The sequence below is a fragment of the Erpetoichthys calabaricus genome, chromosome 18, assembly GCF_900747795.2.
Source record: "Erpetoichthys calabaricus chromosome 18, fErpCal1.3, whole genome shotgun sequence".
NCBI classification, from domain to species: Eukaryota; Metazoa; Chordata; class Cladistia; order Polypteriformes; family Polypteridae; genus Erpetoichthys; species Erpetoichthys calabaricus.
In genome coordinates this window covers 83,384,328-83,407,563 of record NC_041411.2, presented here as the reverse complement: position 1 = coordinate 83,407,563, position 23,236 = coordinate 83,384,328, and the positions used below count along the sequence as shown (strand labels likewise).

Below are 23,236 nucleotides of genomic sequence, written 5' to 3'. Positions count from 1 at the left end.
TCTTTTCAAATATACTAGTTAACTTTAAGCATTTAAAATAATGGTTAAGGGGTTCACGTTTTTAAATTAGCAGTAAGAATCCAAATTTTAAATTTGATCTTATTAATACTTTTGCAAAAAGACCACAGTGTAGCCTGATGCATACCTCTTTAAAAATGTGGCAAGGCATCATTCATGTTGACGCAGATCCTAAGACTCTGATTGGGCAGACTGTTAACTATGAATTTCTTGAAATGCATTTCTGTTTGCCTTACACTATTCTCAAGTAAATATGGATCAGATTGAGAATAGACTTCACATTTACATTCACATTTTATTCACCACAAAGGCAATTAGATGACAGCCGATATTTCATGCCATAAATTGGCCACAACTGTGTGGAAGTCTGTGATAGTACGAAAAAGTGGGAAAATGTGAGTACAAATACATTTGGCTATGTAAGAAAATATGGAGAGGTAATCCTGGAAGGCAAAAATATCCTGCACTTTAATGGATCATTTGTTTTTCTGTGTGTGTGTTGCAAACACCACCAACTAACTTTCAGTGCAACACAGACCACTGTGTAGGCTCAACAGAGAGTATTAATTAGCCTTTAGGTCACGTCAGACAGGATAACAGTACTTACTTCCCAGATTCATGTTAACCGATTTACCTAATTATCCTCTTTTTTTTTTTTTTTTTTTTTTTTTTTTTAACTGTACAGTGCAGCAGACAGAGGGAGTCTAAATTACTGTACATAGCAATAGGCACAAAAGCAATTCTGCTGCCAGTCTATTTATTATATGGCACATATCCTGTACACATATTATGTGTTGGGGCATGGGTTTCAAACCACTTAGATCAGTCTTGGAAACAGCAGATCCAGCTCAGTGCCAGTCACACAAGGAGTTCCTAGCAGCTCTGTCCTTGGCCCTCTTCTATATCTATGCATATGCTTCCTCCTGGCCATATTTGTAGCTTTGGACTGGGTTATCACTTTTATGCAAATGATACTGCATTTCACTGTTAAAAGTGAAACTTCATCAGAGCTTTCTCAGCTCACAACTTGCCTCAGTAAAATTCAAACCTGTATGGAGCAGAATTCTTTAAAATTAAATTGCAACAAAACTGAACTCCGGCAAATTGGCACTAAAGTGCAACTTAACTTTTCAGTCACTCTTGACTGTGATCTCATCACACCTCCTTCAAATGTAAGGAATTTTGGTGTCATTTTTGATTCCTCCCTTTCTTATTCCACCCACATAAACCACATTAAGAAACCTTCTTACTTTCACCTCAGTAAAATAAGCAGTGTTCACTCATTCCTCTCCTTTTCTAATACTGAGAAACTTGTCCATGCTTTTATCACATCCCGCATTGATTATTGTGACTCCCTTCTGGCAGGTGCCCCTTCTTATCTTATATCACAGCTCCAGTCGATTCAAAACTCTGCTGAGAGAATCCTTACACGAACCAGCAACAGATAGCACATAACACCCATCCTACTTCGCCTTCACTGGCTTCCTGTGTCTTACAGGATTGAATATAAAATTCTATTAATAAACTACAACACTTTAAATGGCCTTACACTGGACTACATCAGTGACCTTCTCCATCGCTCTGCTCCAGTTTGCCTACTAATGTCCTCTGATTCTGGTAAATCTTGTTTGTGCTCCACACTTACCTGCACTCTTTGGGTGACCGGGCCTTCACCAATGTAACACCCACTCTGTGGAATGACCTCCCAAAATTAACGAGATCAGCTGACTCAATTCATTCTTTTAAAAAAACAACTTAAAACTCATCTGTTCAGGAAGGTGTCTAACTTAACCTAACATTGGCACTTTTTAGTTTACCTCTCTGTCCAAATGCTCAGGATAATATGTGTGTGCGTGTGTGTGTTATATCTCTATGTTATTTGTTCTTTTAGTATTTTACTCTGATTTATTTTATTTTATTTATTCTATTTATTGCTTTGAATATCCTGTCTGTTCTAGTGTTCTATATAGAAAATTTGTATCTAATGTTGCATATACCCTGCTCTTCTTTCTGTGACTCTGAAGTGCCCTGAGCATGGGAAAGACACTATATAAATAAAGTGTATTATTATCATCAAGTTATCCCTCAAAACTCTGAAAGGGAACTATAACATAGATAGGGGACGCAGTCAGTAGCAGCTCAATATCTTCCGTTAGACCTTTACAATTTTTCAACAAAACATTGGCTAATACCCTGTGCAGTGTAGTACATCACACAAATCATTGAAGGATGAACTGTACAACCAATTGGCTTAGGTCTGATTGAATGTATAAAGAATAAAACTTCATAAATTCGACTAAGTAACTGGAGTCTACTTTTCCTCTATCCTGCTGCCTGCTAGTCTCAACTTAAGAAATTCATACATTATTAATTATTTACTTTGGGGGGTACCAGATTTGCGATATCTTCTTGATAACAAACATACACTTTTTAACAGGGGGACTATATTCAAAAACACTAAGCCAAAGCCTCAAAATGTGTTGCTCTACATAAGGGCTTAAGAACATTTAGAAACAGGCCATTCAGTCGTAAATTTTGTCAATCCCTTACATTTTGCTAATTATCATCGAGTAAATTATTCCACATACCTATGGTTCTCCCCATAAAGAAATGCACTTTTTTTTTTTGCAAAATTTTACATTATCAGCTTGTATCTGTGGCACAAATTTCTCACTGAAGAACTAAATTTTAAAAGTAACAGCTGACATCCATTCTACTAATTGTCTTGTTATCTCTTATTCTCTGTTCACCTGAGATTTCATTTTATTACAGGACTACAGTGTGAGAGTGATGAGAGGGGGAGAAGAGAAAAACAAAAAACGATTATATCTTTTGTAATATACCAACCAAGTACATGGATTAGCTTAATAACCACCTCTGATTTGTACTTGATACCCACCATCTTATTAGGCTCCTTAATTACTTCCAGATGAAGACAGCAATAAGTCCACTAAGAATCCCAAGACCTTCTGATAAGATACACTTGAAAATTTCAAAACCTACTCCTCATGTAATTATATGTAATGCTTCTACGTGTGCATGTAACAATTTTCTTTTCTTAGGCCACACCACAGTTAATAAAGCTATGTTCTTCACATACACAACCTACCAGGAAGCAGACATTACTAAATATAATAAATAGCATATTCTGTGCAATGGCAGACTGAACTGTGCAACTCTACGACTCAATAACAGTTTGCCAAAGCACAGTGCTTGCACCTACTAGGGCACTCACCTCGGAAGACTCGGATTATGAGGTCTGGGTTTGTTAGGTGTAGAAAGCTTGCTTTCAGATGCACTTCCATGAGAGTTTGGATGCATATCCAGTGTGGCCCGAGAAGTGGGGGGATGAGGTTCCCTGAGAGGGGTTGCTGGCGGAGCATGCTCTGAGGCTCGATGAGGGTCTTTATCCCGGGTTTTACTTTTGTGCTCAGCTAATAAGAGATCAAAACGCTTTCTTCGACCCAGCACTGCTCTTCGCTGGCTTAAGGAATGTGCCTATAATATGGTCAAACATGTGAGAGACAAAATATGAAGAAATCATACTTGAAATTTAAAAATATTTATGTATTTAGCATGGCTTTTGAGTAAAATAGTATAAACAGCTACAGAAATCTGGCCCAACCATATTAGACTCATACTGTCAATCATTAAGAGTAAAAACAGATTAAATATCACTACCAGTCAACTCAGCAATTAGGACACCAACCTTGCATGTAAGGGATCTTGTGCAAGTCTTTCTTGTTTCCTGGTCCACAACTCCACAGTGAATATCAGGGTTAAATTCACGCTCTGTGATAAAAGCAAATTTACAAAATAGTTAAAATACAAGGTACAAAACAAACTGCATATACTGTATAGAATTTAACATTACACAGGTAAATGAAGACTTACACAACAGAAGGCAAGTTATTTTAGATCACACTGTCAAAATTAGCAAGTGGGACTAAGCTAGACACTTTACCTATGCAGCATGAGATCCAACAAGCATTTTTGTAGAAAGCTTTGTATAGAATTTGGTGATATTTCACCTTTTCAAGGTAACTCTGAACAGACGAAGATGTTACAGAAATAAAAACAAAACTGTAGGAATTTGAGTTACAGAAGTGACCACAGGTGAAATGACAAAGAAAAATTAAAAAGACAAGAAAGTTTTACTTGTTGATCTTCAAATAATTACTTTGTTTAAACCAACAATGGCTACTTTGTGCTATTAGCGCAAGTGTAAAGTAATGTCTAAGCAGCTGGTAATTTAAACATGCTTATCGTTGCAGAGTGTTGCCTGTGCAATTGTAGGATTGGAAATAAAAAGTATAAAGACAGCATCTAAACAGAATAATTGGAATGGCTGCATCATAACCTTTCAATGAAAAAAACAGTGAGAAGGACAAAAAAAAAACTTTATTAGGGCAATATGCTAAGGACAAAACTGATAGCAGGTTTTTTTTTTTTTTTTTCTTTTTTTTTAATTCACAGTAAATTACTACACAAAAGGTTTCACATATGCAGATAAAATGGTTTTAGTCATACTTGGAACTTACCTGGCAATCTTTTGTATAACTGTTTTTTACTACTGGCATTATCATCCTGTTTTTTATCTGGAGTTGACAATGGACCTTTTCCATTGGGAATCTGTCCAGGAGACAACATGGGTGGCTTTGGTATTGAGGGGCAATTAAGGCCTGGCTTTATCGAGGAACTCACAGTGGAACCGGGAACAGTTTTTAAAGATGTACCATCTACCTTTGGATTTTGATGCATCTTCTCGGCTTTAACTGGAGGAGTCATTCTGAAAAGAGAGAAATTGTGGAATCTGGATTTATACATATAAAAACGTAACTTTGATCAAATTTAAATGCACACTATAGGTAACAGCTACACTCAAAGAGCATAATCATTCAGACAAAGGCAAAATTGTCTGTGAATTTAGTATCTCAATTCCTCAATGTTACATTTAATATCCAGATTGGGATCAGTGGGCCTTAAATGATAGCGCCTATGCAAGGAGGCATTAACTGTAAAAATGGCACTGTCTGGTGAAGATTATTTAATTTATTGTAATATTTATATTTGCTAGGGTTTAAAATGGCAAACACGGTAAGAGCACAAACAACACAACTTACTTGATATTTAGATACAACTAACATACTTGTAAACATTTCACTGGAAATGAATGGGACCATGTCCGTTATGGAGGTGGTGCTGGGTTGGTGTCAGCTTGTCAATCACCAAGCTGATTCACTGGCCTAGTTGTTGCTCTTGGGGAAAACAGAAGGCCTCAGTGACCAAAAAGTTTTTCATCATCAGACTAATGATGTACATTTGCATGGTTTTTGCCCTTTAATGACTTTTTAGTGCTTCCTTTTACAGATGTTAAAATTTTAATTGCAGAAGAAAACTCCTGCCCTAGATTTGAATGCTTAGTCTTCCTGAAGCCCAACATTGCAATTTTAGTCTTCTAGCCAGTGTTAAGCACTTGCCAGGCATGACTTTTACCATTAAATGAATCCCATTCCTTACATCTAGCACTGGTGATGATCCTTTTTGGACTACATTTCATGATAAGATTGTTTAAGTACATATTTAAGAACAAAGCGGTTTAGAAAATGAGACTAAACCTCTGAAGGGCCTTTAACCAAATGAGTAGCTTTTAGGGATATTCCAGGATTTTTTTAATGTGAAATTCCACAACTTTCCAGGTTTTTTTTTTTTTTTTTAAGCACTCTGTTATTCAATATTTCTATGTATTAGTTCAAATGAACTTCTCAAACCTGAAAATCAGAACGATATATCAAGTATCCATGATCTATTATGTTCAACTGAAGAGTGAAGAAGCTGCATTTGCTGGTTTATAAATTATACTTGCTCACATGTACTTTTGCTTTTCGCTTACTGGTGTCTGTACTGTTTACCATACGTCAGTCTGGAGAAGGGCTTTATTTGGGATTGTGTGGTTTTTACATTTACATTTACTTATTTGGCTGAAAAAAAACTGCTGCACATAATTCCCGTTTCAAAACCCCAAATGCTCAAAAATATGCCTCAACTGTACTGTAACAGAACTGAACTAAATGTTTTCTAAAAATGTCAAATTCAGCATCTCCTAAATTATACAGACACCAAAAAATTCATTAGAGAGCATGAACGTAATCCTATTAACAAAGGGACATCAATTAATCACCTAATTATCGTAATTCATAAATTTTCTCTCTTAAAAGCATGAGCAGGCACTTATTTTATATAGTGCCTAGGTAATTCTTCTACTTCTGTTAATGTCAATGTAACTTATTACTAAATAAACCAAGTTAAATCAAACACCTAAAAACCAATATGGCAACTGATCAAATTAAAACAGTTTTTTAAACCTGGACAGGGCTTGCTTTCACAAAACTGGGAAGTCCCACTTTCTGTCCTTTCAATTTACACATTTAAAAAATAAGATGATGACACTAAAGATGAACATAAAAACTTAAGATGTTTGAGAAACAAAACGTGACCATTCCACTATTCAAGCTCGTTTGGTCAGCCAAGGTGTCCCAGATACTTTTAAAATGTTGGCAAGGCTTGCACTTCAATCACGACGCCATTTCTTTCAGATTCTGACAACTCCTTGTGCTTCCTGTCTATGGACATAAATGCACCTCTTCCTAATTGCCACCAGGGAGTACAAAGACATCATTCACTATTTAACTGAAATAATTCTGTTAAACCAATTTTATTCATTCCCTTTAAAGAATTCTGAATATGATTCTCATCCAGATCATTATAAAGAAATTGGAAATGACTGGAAAATGACCACTAATTGTTGCACAGTTGGTCCATATCTGCAACAGGCTGTCAGAGAGAACTACGTTTGTCATGACACAGTGATGCCACAGTATTAGAAGCTGGCAGATTACATTTATATATTCAAAACAATGACAAGAGTCAGTCTAACAGGAAGAAAGTGCCATGTAATGCCAGATTCAAGACATACTCCGATTTGCACAAGTTCATATCTTAAACTGTCAAATCTCAATTAGAGAGTTTACAATACACTGAACACAGCTACTATCAGCAGATGGGAGTCTTGTTATGCACAAAATGTGTTATTACAGTAGATTACTCAGGTTTGCAGTTTCAGATGTAAGGCACATCTTAAAACTGTGATTCTAAATACATTAGACTACAGAAACTAAGTACAGAATAGTGAAGTATAAGAGTAACAACACAAACACTTACATCCTTTCAGTGTGTTGCAGATGCATTGGCCTGTTACTTCCACTATTTCCATGCAACTTTTCTTTGGGAAACTTGGAGCTTTTGGAATTGGTTGAACTGCTGTTTCCAGCAGGTGGACGACTGGTGCTATAGCTACTGATGGTTCTCTTCGGGAGCGTGGAGGCGAGAGAATAGGCAGAAGTGGGTGTTGGGGTAAGGGGAGGATTGCTAGATGAACTATGTCTTCTTTCTGTTAAAGGCAAAAGATTAACAACAAAAAAATGACTTCAACAAGACAGCACTTGACACTCAAAAAACACTGAAAGCTTCAAATATTGTGAACTATTTTTATATTATTTGTATAAAGTACATTATTCAATAAAAAGAATACAGTGGGTACAGGAAATTTACCATCTCCTTTCATTTCTTCTATGACATTCTGAAAATGACATCAGTTAAACTTGTTCCTCTTTTATGCACACAGTAACTCAACATAAGGCAAGAAAAAAATGAAAATTAAAACAAAACCAGTGAACACACCCCTCCCTCGCACCAGTCAACGTCCACAGGCATAACTGAAAACCTTATAGATCACACAACAAATTGGCTCCCATTTATCATAAATTGTGTTGATTTTGATTAATTCACAATAAAAAGCAGTTTCTAGAGCATTCCACTGCTGCTTTGAAATGAGTTTCGGAGAAAAGAATCCACTATGGGCCGAAATGTGTCATTCAAGAACATCTGAGATAAAGTGGTGGAAAGGCACAAGTTGCGAGATAGAAATCATTTTTATATTTAACATTTAAAAACCCCCACAGAGTAGAGTGAAGACTAACACATAAAGAAATGGAAAGCATAAGGCACCACCTAATCCTGGCATAGATCATGCTGTCCATCTGACCTGAATGGTCAAGCAAGAAAAAGGAAGTTTGATTAGAGAGGCTGCCATGATTAGAGAGGTTGATGGGAACTTTGCACAAGCTAGAGCAGGGGTCTGCAGAGTTGGGTCCTGGATGGCGGCTTTGGCTGCAGGTTCTGTTCCAACATGATGGTTTAATTAGAAATCAATCCATACTATTAACAGACCTTATTTAATATTATGGCTCGTAAGTGTTCTCATTCTACTATGTCACTCCAGTATTATGTCGTCCAGTTTTTCTTTTGTAAGGATATCATCCAAATAACTTTTAATCTGAACCAAAGTGAGTAATTCCCAGTATTTCACTTTTTTATCTTTAGTTTACATCTAGATATTTTATCACACCAGATAGTTCATGATGAATGCTCACAGGTGTAAACAGAAACAAGCCAGATTCAGAACTGCTGGCTCCTTTCTCATTTGCATCTCACTGCTAATAAAGAGAAATTAAAAGCAGGGGGGAAACAAACATTTAAGAGAGGGAAATTTAAACAAGCAAGGAAACTACAATAAAGCATAAAAATGTATCTTGTGCTTTGACAGCAAGAACTGACTTCTAATTAAAAAACGGAGTTGCAACAAAAGCCTTCAGTCACTATAAATGTTACAACTTATTCTCTGTGATACCAGTAGCTTTAACATTCGGAGTAGAAAGTTATCAGGCAATCTTTCAAATAATTTTAATAAAAAAAAAAAATCAAGGTTGTAATGTAAAAAGCATGTTTATTTTTAATCCATACAGTAGTGTTTTCCCATCAGAGTATAATTTTCTGCAGATTTAAGACAGTTGCGCAATCAACATAAGACTGTGAATGTTGCTAATTTAAGAAACTTCACATATTTAAAATATACAAGCACAGATCCAGTATACCAGCACCTGACTGTCTAAGTGAAGTCTGCATGTTGTCCATGTGTCTCTGTACTTTTCAACTGGTCTCCGATTTCCTCTCACTTTCTCAAAGCCTGTAGTTTTGGTTAAATGGTCACACTGGGTGTTGGGTATGTGCATGAAAGGATCATACTGGACTGGTACCCTGTCCAGGCCCTTTTACCTGCATTGAGCCCCAGTACTGCCAGGATAGGCTATTGCTGCCTCCTTTTCTGAATTCAAGTAAGCAGGTTTAAGAATGACTGTGTGTATTATCCTCTTTAATAAAACCCCTGTGTGCGTCCAGTGTCTGTGTGTGTGTGTCTTCTGGTGAAGTGCGCATGCGCGGGGCACGGTGCGATGCTTCAAAGGCCGCCTGACACGTCATACAAGACAGAGAGGGCAGGACCTATAAAATATTGCGCAGCCGACCCAATCGGATTTCGGTAAATGAGGTAAGACCTAAAACATAAAACACGAAAAATCCAATCGGGTATTGAGACGCGGAGACCAGCTTCCCCATTGTTGTGCAAGTGTTCACTCTGAGGATGTCAGATTTGCGATTAAGAAGCTTGGCCTGGTAAAGTGTTAGTCGTTGAAGGGGTTTTCCTAAATATACGAATTTTCATGATATTACAATACAATGACTTTTAAAAGTAGATTTATTTTCGCACACATTAAATCAGTTGCTGGGGAGAATCTGCTGATTGCCCACTGTTGTGACAGAAAATTAAAATGCATATTACGGACAGCAATGCCAGTATTACTGTCAGAGAAAATTACAGGCATTTTACGGAAAAAATTTAATGAGGTAAAAGGTCCCTTGCCATTTAATATAGACTGTTCCTAGTAATGTTTATGGACTACTGTTCTAGCGCCCGTTATTGTAACGGGCTTAATGTCTAGTTTTTAATAATTTGCCAGTGAACATTACTTTCAGGTTACCATGAACTGCTGCAAAACCCAAACAATTCTAAAAGACCATAAAAGAATGTAGGGGTGCATTATGACATCAAAGGGAAAAGCGTCCTACAAAGAAACTAGTTTTAATTTCACAAAGACGTTTATCATGTGGTGAAAGAAAAAGGAAGGATAGGAACTGGGGTTTTGGTACGTCAGACAGAGACAGCACGCATGCATGCAATAAAGAAAGCCCGCTCAGTAGAACATTCACTGAATTCTATGTTCGTGTCTGTGACCACCAGATCACTAACCCAATATTTACACAATACTTAAGTTAAACCTGTGCGATACTCATTCATACATCCAGTTTTTTGGAGCCTCGTCACACCTGCCATAAAGTTCTCTACACTGAACGTACACCTGGGGACCACTTACTGCGAGGGAGCAGCACTACCATGCATGTTTAATACCTGCTTTAATGCATTTCAACGTGAAAATTTATCTTAGCATTCTATATTTTCAGAGAGCAGGAATATCATGAAGTGAATGTATTCTGTGCGGCGATTGCTGCCTGCGCCTCCTCTTAGTGTACAGGAAGTCAGTTTAAGAAGCGTGTAGCGATTAACAACTGGTTCGGGGAACACTTAACACAAAGCATTTAATGTGCTACATTAACTTATGACGGTGTTTGAGAAAATCTAGTAAATTAAACATTGATTTTAGGATGAAGTTAAGTTTACGACATTCTACTTAATGACAAAATAAAGAATAAAGTGGAAATGTCGACTTTAATCTATATTAATCTATATTTAATCTTTATTCTTCCCTGTATCCGTATTTTTTTTTTCTTCACCGTGGCCCTAATACAATTCCGTAGGGCTATATACCACAAACAGTATTATAAATGCAAGTTGCAGTTTTATTATTTATGTATACAGCTTAGCTTGAAGCAAGGTCCATATTACTGTAGTTTGCCTTAATCATGGTTCAGTTGGTAAAGATGTCATCACCAAGTTGCACTTGTTTTATTTTAATTTGGTGAATACTGTGTAATGTACCTGGGCTTGAAGTCTTGGAAGTAATTGTATTATTACTGGAAGTTGCACTATTTATTTTATTGTTAATATTTATTAGTTTAAATATTATGCAGTTTAATAATGGTAAAGTTGTTTAAAAAGTCACTTTAACGTGTCAGTTGACAGAGATTGTTAACATTAAAGTGTAGTTGTCTAAATGCCTCTTTGGATGGTTGAAAATGTGTTGTCAAAATTTTAGTTTAAGTTGTTTGCAAACTTTGTTCAATAAAAAGGCTCTATATTTTGACTGCATCTGTGATGCAATGTGATTCCTTCTTTTCATTAGTGCCACCCCCTTGAAAACTATCATGCAAACCTGTATTAATACTTGTGTGCACATTAAAATGTTTTTTGTACAATATACAATTCTCATGACAGTGGAATAGGTTATTCTTAGCCAGTAATTGCAGTGGAAAATGTGGTTAACAGCATGGGAAAAAATACCGTCCAATACCGTGAAACTGGTATAATTTTGAAAAATACCGTGATATAGAATTTTGGTCATACCGCCCAACACTAAGTCAATTTATCAATTAAAAGTAATGACACTGAATAAACTTGAGTAAACAATTAAGGTCAACTTCCTGTATTTTTGGTTTGAGTGCAAGAATACACTTTAGATGGTTTATAGCCTTCAGTTTAACAAAGGGTTTCTTCTAACAAAAGTTAAAACACCGAGCATCATGTGCTGCCCACGTCTCATTCACACAGGTGAGATCTGAATTCAGCAGCTGCAAGTTCAAGTCAAGTCAAGTGCAATGGTGACATGTTCGTGACATCCTAAGCATCTAAGCTTAATAAAATGTACACACGAAAAAGTAAACGAATTCCTAAGTAACACAAGGAATAATTATAAAATATTTTACAAGTTGAATACTCAAGAAAGACAGATTGTTTAATAATAAATGTGTGGGAAATTTTAATTAGAATTTGTGGGAATTACTAAATGTGTGTGGGATATCCGCAATTTCACAACAAATTTCGAGACCTAATATTTTATAAAGACTTTCGCAGACTGCAGTCAAAACAATAGCCTAAATGTTTTGATGCAAAATAAAATTAAAGCACATGAGAAAAATGTTTGCAAGATCACTTATGACAAAGACAAATTAACTGGCCAGTTTTTAAACTATTCAACATCAGATCTGTTCTCAGATTTAATGACAACATTGCATGGTGGCACAAAGAATGGTCAGAAATGTCAATGAAGTGCATCTTCTTCGATATTCAACTGGTCTGAACTCGGGCATGCTGCCATATTTAAATGAACATTATGTGGCCGTGAAATGGGTTTTCCAATCAGTTTAAATACGACTGTCAGGTACAACTTCCTGCTTACAGAACTCCTGGCTTTCAAAGTCACAACAATAAACTGAGATCATGCTTTTCTGATTTTTAACACTACTTTATAAAAAGATTTCTAACATGCTCTAATACCTGCAATAAAATTATTATTTTTGCTTTACTGAAATAATTATGAATCACAATTATGTTTTGCTTTATGTACTTGTCTTTTGCAATAACCATGAAATGAAACGTGGGTGTATATTTAAAAAAAAAAATACTAGTACCTCTGTTGTAGCCAAATATAATTATGCATATTCTTGTGGAAAACAGTTAAGCTAGTACTGTAGATTTTGTTTGCTTTAATCGGCTATGCATAGTCGGAAGTGATCAGTTTTGGCATTATTTTGTGGGTGGTGTAGTCAGAATAAGCAGCTTTCCTCCATCTGCAAAACTTTGTCCAAGAGCACTCAAATAACTTTTCAGAATAGCTGGACGGATCCAAACAACTAATCCCTCATCTGATTTAATCCAAAAAAACTGCAATTACAAAACACGTGCAAAAAATGATCAAAATCAGTACAAAGCATAAGGTGTTAAGATTAAATATTAAATAAATCCAACTTCTAATGCACAAAGTACAACTTGTTCCGTGCTCGGGTGAGTTAACTCCACTAACCTTCTGCAAACTCCATGCAGTTCTGGGCTTCTTGCCAATGACTGCCTCAGAAAAACTGCACAAGAAGATTTGCCTTACGCTTACAGTTCTGTACAAGAGACGGCCACTTAATCAGGCATCGCCAAGAGGTCTTGTTTCACATAATTAGTTTGTTCCTTCCAGCTCACACATTGCTGAAATCCAGGATTGTTTGCTGTCTTTTGCTCACTAACTGCTCACGGACTCCATGTTTGGTCTAATGTAATGATTGCTACGACAGAAAAATACACTTGAGTCACAAAGGTCCTGGCAGATAAATAGAAAAACAGGAGGAGTCTAATTTTATCTAATACAGTCATACCAGAAGTCCTGGTTTATGCAAAATAACCACGGCACTACAAAGGCAATGTTTCAACTGTTTCAAAGGGCTGGACCGGAAGTTATTTATGGTGCAAACAGATCTAAATAACAATGTTTTAGATATTGGAGTATCTGGGCCTAGTAAGGAATAAAACATCCGAGCACAAAACTAAACTGACAGTGCCTGAACGTCGCAATCCATAAAGAGTGAAAAATTAACTCTTGGCACAAAATGATTGCAATAACTCCAGAAAGGCATTTCCTTAATAAATAAATAAATAGAGTGTGTATGATCAAATTTACTATATAGAGATGAATTAACAGTAAAGTTTGTGCATCATACAATACCATTTACTAAGCCCACTTAATCCTGAGGAGGGTCATGGGGAGCTACAGCATACCCCAGCAAGCATAGGGCACAAGATTGGAACAATCCTTAGACAGTGAGCCCGTCCATCGCAGGGTCACACACACCCATTAGGGTAACATCACCAGTCCAAAGAGAAGCACATTCTACAGCAAAATTAATAACAAGGTGCTTAAATGACGTGGACAGGTGTAAAATGCAGCCAGGATCACAACATTACAGGAGGGAGAAAGACACAAAAGCACAATGCAATAAACCAAAGATACAAATGCACACATGCATCCATTCATGTATTTATTTTCTCTATTGAGTTACTTTTACAAATGTGTTTTAGTGCAAGATGTGCTCTGATTGCTGTGGACTGCTTATAATTGATTCTACTGTAAATAAACATCGTGCTAAACACTTTGTGTGTTGCTTTAACATTTGCTTTGTTTTTATTTAATAACAAGACACCCATCACCAGCTCTGAAGACCGTCACCTTCAACTGTAAACAGAGCATTAACCTGCTTAGTGTTAGACTCGAGCATTACTTTGCATGTGAAAACAGTGTTAAGAGAGTTAGTTCTGAGTGTCACTCAGGCAAGTACATAGATGCATCTCGCATGAGCATTATACCCAAGGATTACTCAGGCTGTAAAAGTGCTTACAGCATCAGTCCCGAGCGCAACTTGGACAATGGTATAGGCGTGTCTTACGTAAGCTTCAGGACTGAGCATTACTCGGGAAATGTTGTAGGCGGCCCAGGTGCAGAACGCTCTTCACAGTGATAGGAGCACTCATGTTGAAACACCTTTTAATAGCAGTGATGACGACGTGAATCTGTCTTCAGACAGTGAAACAAAGTGTTTCCAATAAAACCGAAGGCGACGCTTGCATTTGGGTTTCTGCTGATCCTGCTTGTAATAAATCTGCACCATGTACACCAAAGCAGTTTTCCCATTCAAAGATATACCACACAAAACACATCGACAATAGATATGGTCTTAGCATCATCATCATTCATTTATTTATTTATTATTTATATCATACTCTTTACACTTGTGACTTTGTACATTTAGTGTTTTGCATGTTTTACAGTGGAAAGATGAAATTTAATAAATGTCATTTTCAAGCAAAATGCTTTTTACATTTTTTGAGAAAAATTCAATGCTAAGAAGGTTAATGTGACTTGAAATCAGATACCCTTGTGTTTTATGTGCTTTCAGAACTACACAGTCCCTTCGTGAAAGCATTTTTACCGATGCACTCATGCCTAGTGTAGGTCATATGCAATTTTGTGCACTTCAGTACGGATAGGGAACAATGTGAAAACTCCAGTGTGTAAGGATATTGTCTTCATAAAAAAATACATAAAATGACAATGTGGTACTGTGGACATAGCCTATATTAGTCACAAGTGCTGCTTTTACCATGTGGTGTAATGCACTATGCCATTTAGTTCAACAAATTGACAATTTGGAAAGTCTTAAAAGAGCAAAGCATTTAGTAAATCACTAGTTTATTAATAACTAGAATTGTACAAGGAGTAATTAAAGATCACAACACTTTCTAAATGAGCATATCCCTCAAAAAGAAAAATTGTATAGGATATCCAAAGGTTCTAAAAACACATTCAAATATCACAAGAAATCCCTTGCTGTACTCCTTATGTCCAAGATAGCATCTCAGCAAGAAACAAACCAAACAATGAAAAGATACTTCAGATAAAAACATTTCCTTCAGAAAATGTAAAACAAGCAACTGAAAGAACTGCCAACACATATGGACTTTTGAGGGATTCCCCTTATAAAATGCAGGTGCCTGTGGACATGACAGAACTACATTAACACAGCTTTTCAGCAGTACCCAAGAAAGAAGACTTTTAGGTTTCATCCAAGACTCACCGGACGCCACAAGGTGAGTTATGGCTTACCGCAGATAACTGCATATAGCTGTAGAGTGCTACTTAAATTTATGACTTTGTCAACTTATTATTTCCTGCTTTTTGCGTTTTATTCCCCTAGTTTAAAGACTACAACAAACTTAGAACTCCTTATATAGGCCTAGGAACATATTCTGGCCAGCTGAACAGGAAATAAACAGCTCAGAGTAACCCCCCCCCCCCATCTACCTGCTATTTTGTACTACAGACCCCGAATTGAATTTTATGGGTTAGGTAATGCTAGTAGCAAACTACATGATTATTCACAACAGATTATGTTCAAAATTTTAGAGATGCTTAAAGTATCAAAGTTGATTATGTTAATTTCGGTTATTAAAAAAAAAAAAAAAAAAAAAAAAAGATTACTCAATTGATCATTGAAACAATCTGTACAATACTGGACTACCGCTATACATGACAGTGGCAAAACTAATTACCTTTTATGCTTTGGACAACATTTCCATTACTAGGGTATACCACGATAGGCTGCTACAAAGAGGAGTGCGAATCAAAAAGTAAAGCCAACTCATCCTTCAATGCCAGTAGCTGTGAACAGATGACAATAACAGTTCTATCACTTCTCCACATTGTCTCCCTGCAGGCTGAGGCACTTCTTGAATCTTTCCACTAACTTTCATTCCATGGAAGAAGCAACTTTCTGTCCGATCCTGAATCGAGGTCTGCACTGCTTCCTTAACCTTATCAGAGCTGAACCTACAACTATGTAGAGCCTCTTTAGAATGACTGAAGTCGTATGGTGCTGGATCAGGGCTGTAAGGTTGATATGGAAGATATTTAAACCACAGCTGTTGCATTGCCTCCACCGTTGTAGAAGCTGCATGGGGACATGCATGGTCAAGAAGCAGCAAGACTATTTTAGGGGTTTCAGTTTCTCTAGGCATAGTGCTGTACTGGGCACTGATTGACTATACAGTATTGCTGAAATGTACAAGAATAGGACTCTTCACGTCACAAAAGGTCATCATCACGATTTTGTTGGCATTTGAATTTCTTCATTACTGGAGATGATGGCCGTTTCTACTGCATGATTTGTGTCTTGCTTTAGGACTCACCCAGGTCTCATCTCCAGTGACAATTTGCTCCACAACACATGGATCTTCTTCATAATGTTTCAAAGTCAAAGTGAACTTTATTGTCATCTCAATCATATACAAGTACAGTGAAACCTCTGTTCACGACCATAATTCGTTCCAAAACTGGTCGTAAACCGAAGCAATTTCCCCCATAGGATTGTATGTAAATACAATTAATCCATTTCAGACCATACGAACTGTATGTAAATATATACTTTAAGTTTTTAAGCACAAATATAGTTAATTAAACCATAGAATGCACAGCGTAATCTATATTACTAAACGACAGTTTAATTTATGCACGGACGGCGGACGCACCGAGCACATGCGCCGCGGACGGCGGACCAACGCGCATGCGCAATGCACCGCAGCGCCCCAGAGTTAAACCCAGCGGCTTCCCAGAGTGGGTAGGTGGCGCCCAAACAACACAACCTGTAAAGTAAACTTGCTCTAATCCTCTGTGCCAGCAGTCCGTGTCAGCAGAGGCAAAGGAATCACGGCTCCAAATGGAAAGAGCTCAACGATCTGTAATACGACACCAAGCCCGTACTTCCCAGAGACAGTACGTGGCGCCCACACACCACAACCTGTAAACTACACTTGCTCTAATCCACTGTGCCAGAAGTCAGTGTGGCATATGTGAATCACATAACGGTAATTCAGTATTAAATGTAAGTTGGATTATGCTTCCTAACAGTAAACGACGTCTACCTAACGACACAGGCACAGAACAACACAGACGAGACTGCATGGATAACAACAATACACGGAGGCTCCTACAACGCGCTTCAGACACACCAGAAGCAAAGACGTCACGGCTCCACAATGAAAGATCTCAACTAACGAAAATACAAAACGGGCCTGTATGGATAAACACAATGAACGGACGCGCCCACAATGCGCTTCTGACACAGCGGAGGCAAAGGGGTCACGGCTCCAAATGGATAGAGCTCAACGATTAGTAATGCAAACACGAGCCCGTATGGCTACGACCGCACCCACCCTCCATGATATTTCATCCCTCCAAATATCGGAGGGAACAGAAAGTGATTGCCATTCTTGGATTTGCGATTCTTTCGAGAATCGCGGGCTTGCTGGTAGTAAACTAAATGTAAAAACATTGAATAACACTGAGAAAACCTTGAACAACAGAGAAAACTAACACTGCAATAGTTCGCGATATAGCGCTACCAACTGCTGGCTAAAAACACTTTTTTTTTTTTTTTAATGAGTTTTAAGCACAGGGAAAAAAATGAACATTTGAAAAAAATCAGTAATTTAATAAACCACCAAGAAAAGTAACATTGCAACAATGCACACTACAAACCGATCGCTGTAAACAGAAGTGAAAACAAAATCAAGCCCAGTGCATTCTTTAACTGCCTTCCTCCTACCTTAAGAGTCCAGCCCACTCTCTCTCGCGCTGCCTGTGTGTGTGCGTCTGTCTGTCTCTCGCGCTGCCTGTGTGTGTGCGTCTGTCTGTCTCTCGCGCTGCCTGTGTGTCTCTCGCGCTGCCTGTGTGTGTGCGTCTGTCTGTCTCTCGCGCTGCCTGTGTGTCTCTCGCGCTGCCTGTGTGTCTCTCGCGCTGCCTGTGTGTGTGCGTCTGTCTGTCTCTCGCGCTGCCTGTCTGTCTCTCGCGCTGCCTGTGTGTGTGTGTGCGTCTGTCTGTCTCTCTCGCTGCCTGTGTGTGTGTGTGCGTCTGTCTGTCTCTCGCGCTGCCTGTGTGTGTGTGCGTCTGTCTGTCTCTCGCGCTGCCTGTGTGTGTGTGTGCGTCTGTCTGTCTCTCGCGCTGCCTGTGTGTGTGTGTGCGTCTGTCTGTCTCTCGCGCTGCCTGTGTGTGTGTGTGCGTCTGTCTGTCTCTCGCGCTGCCTGTGTGTGTGTGTGCGTCTGTCTGTCTCTCGCGCTGCCTGTGTGTGTGTGTGCGTCTGTCTGTCTCTCGCGCTGCCTGTGTGTGTGTGCGTCTGTCTGTCTCTCGCGCTGCCTGTGTGTGTGTGCGTCTGTCTGTCTCTCGCGCTGCCTGTGTGTGTGTGTGCGTCTGTCTGTCTCTCGCGCTGCCTGTGTGTGTGTGTGTGCGTCTGTCTGTCTCTCGCGCTGCCTGTGTGTGTGTGTGCGTCTGTCTGTCTCTCGCGCTGCCTGTGTGTGTGTGTGCGTCTGTCTGTCTCTCGCGCTGCCTGTGTGTGTGTGTGTGCGTCTGTCTGTCTCTCGCGCTGCCTGTGTGTGTGTGTGCGTCTGTCTGTCTCTCGCGCTGCCTGTGTGTGTGTGCGTCTGTCTGTCTCTCGCGCTGCCTGTGTGTGTGCGTCTGTCTGTCTCTCGCGCTGCCTGTGTGTGTGCGTCTGTCTGTCTCTCGCGCTGCCTGTGTGCGTGCGTCTGTCTGTCTCTCGCGCTGCCTGTGTGCGTGCGTCTGTCTGTCTCTCGCGCTGCCTGTGTGCGTGTCTCTTTCTCTCGCGCTGCCTGTGTGCGTGTCTTTCTCTCGCGCTGCCTGTGTGCGTGTCTTTCTCTCGCGCTGCCTCCGTGTGTGCGTCTGTCTCTCATGCTGCCTCTGTGTGTGCGTGTGTGTCGCGCTCTCTCACTGCACAGGAAATGCACAGGGAGAGACTGAACATGTACAAACCGAAAGGGAAACTGGCTTGTTCGTATACCGAGTGTATGGTCGTGAACCGAGGCAAAAGTTTGGCAAACTTTTTGGTCATAAACCGATTTGTACGTGTACCGAGACGTTCGTGAACCGAGGTTCCACTGTATACAGATAGAAGAAATTGCGAAGCTCAGGGTCCACAGTGTAACAACATGACATGCAAATAAAAAATTAAAAATAGAATTAAAATTTAAATTTAAAATTAAAACACAAAAAAAGATATTGTGCAAAGACAAGACAAAGAAGTAGCAGCAATATTGATGTGTAGTTAGCAATATGAACATTGATGCAGTGTATGGTATTTGCAATCTAGATACATAAATATAGTCAATAGATATGGATGGCAGAAGTGTGAAAAGTCCATGTGAGGGGTGCAAGGGGTCCTGCTCAATGCTGCAGGACTTGCGGACACTACGTTTGTAAAATATGTCCTGTAGTGAAGGGAGAGGCACCCCAATAATGTTCTCTGCTGTCTTCACTATCCTTTGTAGGCGATTGCGGTCGGATATGTTGAAGTTGCCATACCAGACAGTGATGCAGCTGGTCAGAACACTCTCAATGGTGCCTCTGTAGAACATGGTGAGGATGGAAGGGGGAAGACTTGCTCGCTTCAGCCGCCTCAGGAAGTGTAGTCTCTGCTGGGCTTTCTTGATTAGTAATGAGGTGTTGTGTCCACATAAGTTCCTCAGTTATGTGCACACCTAGGAACTTGGTACTCCTAACAGCCTTCACATCTAAACCGTTGATGCTGAGTGGGATGTGGGCAGGATGTGATTTTCTGAAGTTCATGATTATCTCTCTTGTCTTGTCAACATTGAGAGATAGATTGTTGTCTTCACACCATGCAGACAGCCATTCCACCTCATCTCTGTATGCTGTTTCATCATCCCTGCTTATCAGTCCCAGCACGGTCATATCATCCGCAAACTTGATGATGTGGTTGGTGTTGTGCATGGCTGTGCAGTCGTGAGTCTGCAAGGTGAACAGCAGTAGACTAACACACAGCCCTGCGGCACTCCAGTGCTCAGTATGATGTTGCTGGAAGGAATTGTGTCACAACCTCCACGTACTGTTGCTTGTGTAGATCAGTAAGCTGTGTGGAAACTTCACAATACCCTGAGTCATCATGTGCAGATCGATAGTTGATATCCAAACAATAGGCAACAGTGGACAACATAACTCGTCGGACTTCTATGACGAAAGGCACTTGCCAGGTCGATGTGGGCATATGTGCACAAAGTTGATGGTTGACTAGATCGAGCTTTGTTGGTTATGCTTGTTTGGCATGCTTTAAACCTTTCTACCCATTCAAACTTTTTATTGAATCATGCTATTTTCACTTCCTCATGGGGGTATGCTCCTTCAGTGAATTTCTGGTTTCACTCCCTCTTCCCAAAGAAATTTCACTATGATGCATTATTCAACAATGGTGCAATCCTGCAGCGGAGTATCCATGTTCATTTGATTTTGTCTTCAACAAGATTAACGGCGGAGTGCTGTGCTCTGCATGTTTGAACTGCCCATAAGGCATCACAGAGTGTTGCATCACATCAGGATCTATCCATTGTGTACAATTTTCAAAATGCCATCCATTTTTGATTTACCCTCGTACTTAATTTCAACTATACTGACATGTTCTCTAAACAGGTGAACAGAATGTGAATGCATCATCAGGTGATGGATATAAGAAACCCGCATGCAATTGTCAAGATGAGTTGCTGATCAGCATCATTAGGAAAAATGCTCTCTGAATCTGGTGGTGGGAGTGTTACTGGTTACTTAACATTTGCCTGAACTTTGGAATGCAAATGGAAGGAAGAATAAAAGTGAGAGTGTGTGTCAGGTTCACGTCTAAAACTGAAAACCGTAATCCCTATCAATAATATTGCCAGTGTGTTCAATGGATGCACAAAAGGTTATGCAAGTTCTGTCCACTATTTCAACCTTTCTTTACAATTTTCATTAACAGGTGCAGTAGGACAGAACAGAAACCTGCACTGGAAGAACTGATTTAACTTCTGTCACAATTATCTGGCACTCATTTTATCTTTGCCACAAAAAATTCTGTGCTACTGCTACTGAGATAAAAGCTTCTATACAATTTGTAGCAGGGCTTCACATGTTTGTGCCAGCAGGACACATTTTGGCATAAAATCTACGATGAATAATTAAAAAAAAGTCATTATATATTATATACTCCTAAGACTACCTTTTGTTTCTGTGGATTGAGACATTAATGTTTCAAACTCTATATAATGTACACTGACTCAAGTACAAAGGCAAGTGTAATATGTATTAAGTTTTTATATCTGATATCTCTGATAATTTCTCAGAGTATGACCTATGATCAATATTTTTACTACTCTTTTATAACCAGTCTTAACATTTACATTATTATAGTGCTTCAGATATCTATTACATAAAAAAATCCTGGGATGAGATGAGACTTTTTAGCCTGGTACACGACGCAATTTTTTCAGAAAGATACTTCCACGTCCCGCAAGACGAGATTTTGTGCCAAGAGATTTAACCACGCCGGGGGCCAGAAATAAAAGACAAAGAGTAGCTAACAAAGTAGAACGTCATAAAGAGGTTCAAAACCGTTGGCACGGTACACATGCAGAGAAGGTTAGAGATAATGAAAGTACTAAAATACGAAAGTCTCAAAAAAATGATAGTAAAGATCGCATTAGCACAAACAGAAATCATTACTCTGTAAAATAACGGAACACCGAAAAGAGGATATATTGTTCGGATTTAAACTTTACGTCATAGACTTGTAGATCGTCTAATTCATTTTGCCATCTGGGAAAGTAGTGTTTCTTCCCAATGAAGAGGCATATCCACAAGAATTAAATATGTTGTTTGGTGAGAGTGAAATCCACATACACGAGTGGCAGAGACAAGAATTGGCTGGAGCTTAGTGCAGGCCGGGGGGGGTTGGCAAGCGAAGCCCCTTAGTCAAAATATAAACTCCAGCATTACTATAATACCCAACTGCCCGCAGGAGTACATTGGGGCCGAGGTGAGAATGTCATCCACAGCAACACAAAGTTTTGTACCAACCAAAGTGGAATCTCATTTAAGACCAGGTACTTACTGCATTTTCTTCTTAATTGATTTGGATAACTATTTCATTGTCTTGCAGGATTATAGCTTTGGTCTATGTTTACCTTTTTTCTCTCAGCGCACATTGTGTATGCCCATGTTGAATTTGCAAGACTGCCTACAACCAGAACACACGCTGTACTTCAGCTATTTACAGTAGAATATAGGTATAGCACAAAAATGAGGATACTGACAGCTGTGACTAACCCAGCCCTGTGCTAAATAGAATAGAATGCCTTTTATTGTCATTGCACAGATGTGCAATTAAATTTTGGTAAATCAGTATGTTTAGCCTGTGTTAAGAAAAAAAAAAAAACAGTTGTACAAAAATGTTTTGTTCAGTGCTTTCTCAATCAATATTTCCTTTACAGATAACGTGATTATTACAATCATGGACTAAAACAATTGTTTCATGAAACTTATTAGTATTTTAAAAACTAGAAGCATATAGTGTTGTTTTGTTCTTTTTGAAGTAAACCATGTAATAAAGAAATGCACTTAGTCAAAATGAAATGTGTGTCCTTAATAATAAAAAAAAGATTAAAATATATGAATGTGTTGGAAAGAAAACAAGTGAATTATGGAATGAAAAGACGCACTTACCCAAATAAAGTATTAAATCCTCACCAAGCAGGAAACGGAAAACAAGTATATTATTTCTAAGCTTAACATTTTAAAAAACATTTGCTTAGAAAGAAATAATCATGAAATTACATTTAAAGAACAGCATTGATGCCTAAGCAGTACTCATTTTCCACAATGCCCTTCTAAACTGTTCAGTTGACACCCTCTAGTGGACACATTTAAAACAAATTCTT

The 23,236-nt window shown here is 38.6% G+C and overlaps 1 protein-coding gene across 4 annotated transcripts in view; it reads right to left on the bottom strand.

The window, feature by feature from the left end:
- LOC114668300 (ataxin-7) overlaps positions 1-23,236 on the bottom strand; it is a 90,264-nt gene that overhangs the window by 6,327 nt on the left and 60,701 nt on the right. For 3 of the 4 annotated variants that reach the window (XM_028823960.2, XM_028823962.2, XM_028823961.2), the window contains 4 exons: positions 7,240-7,468; positions 4,560-4,807; positions 3,728-3,810; positions 3,254-3,516 (listed from right to left, as the gene is read on the bottom strand). In XM_028823960.2, coding sequence (XP_028679793.1) covers positions 3,254-3,516; positions 3,728-3,810; positions 4,560-4,807; positions 7,240-7,468 — 823 coding nt within the window. Of the gene's footprint in view, positions 1-3,253; positions 3,517-3,727; positions 3,811-4,559; positions 4,808-7,239; positions 7,469-12,950; positions 13,188-23,236 lie in introns of those variants that run through there. The other variant, XM_028823963.2, reaches the window with a different exon arrangement.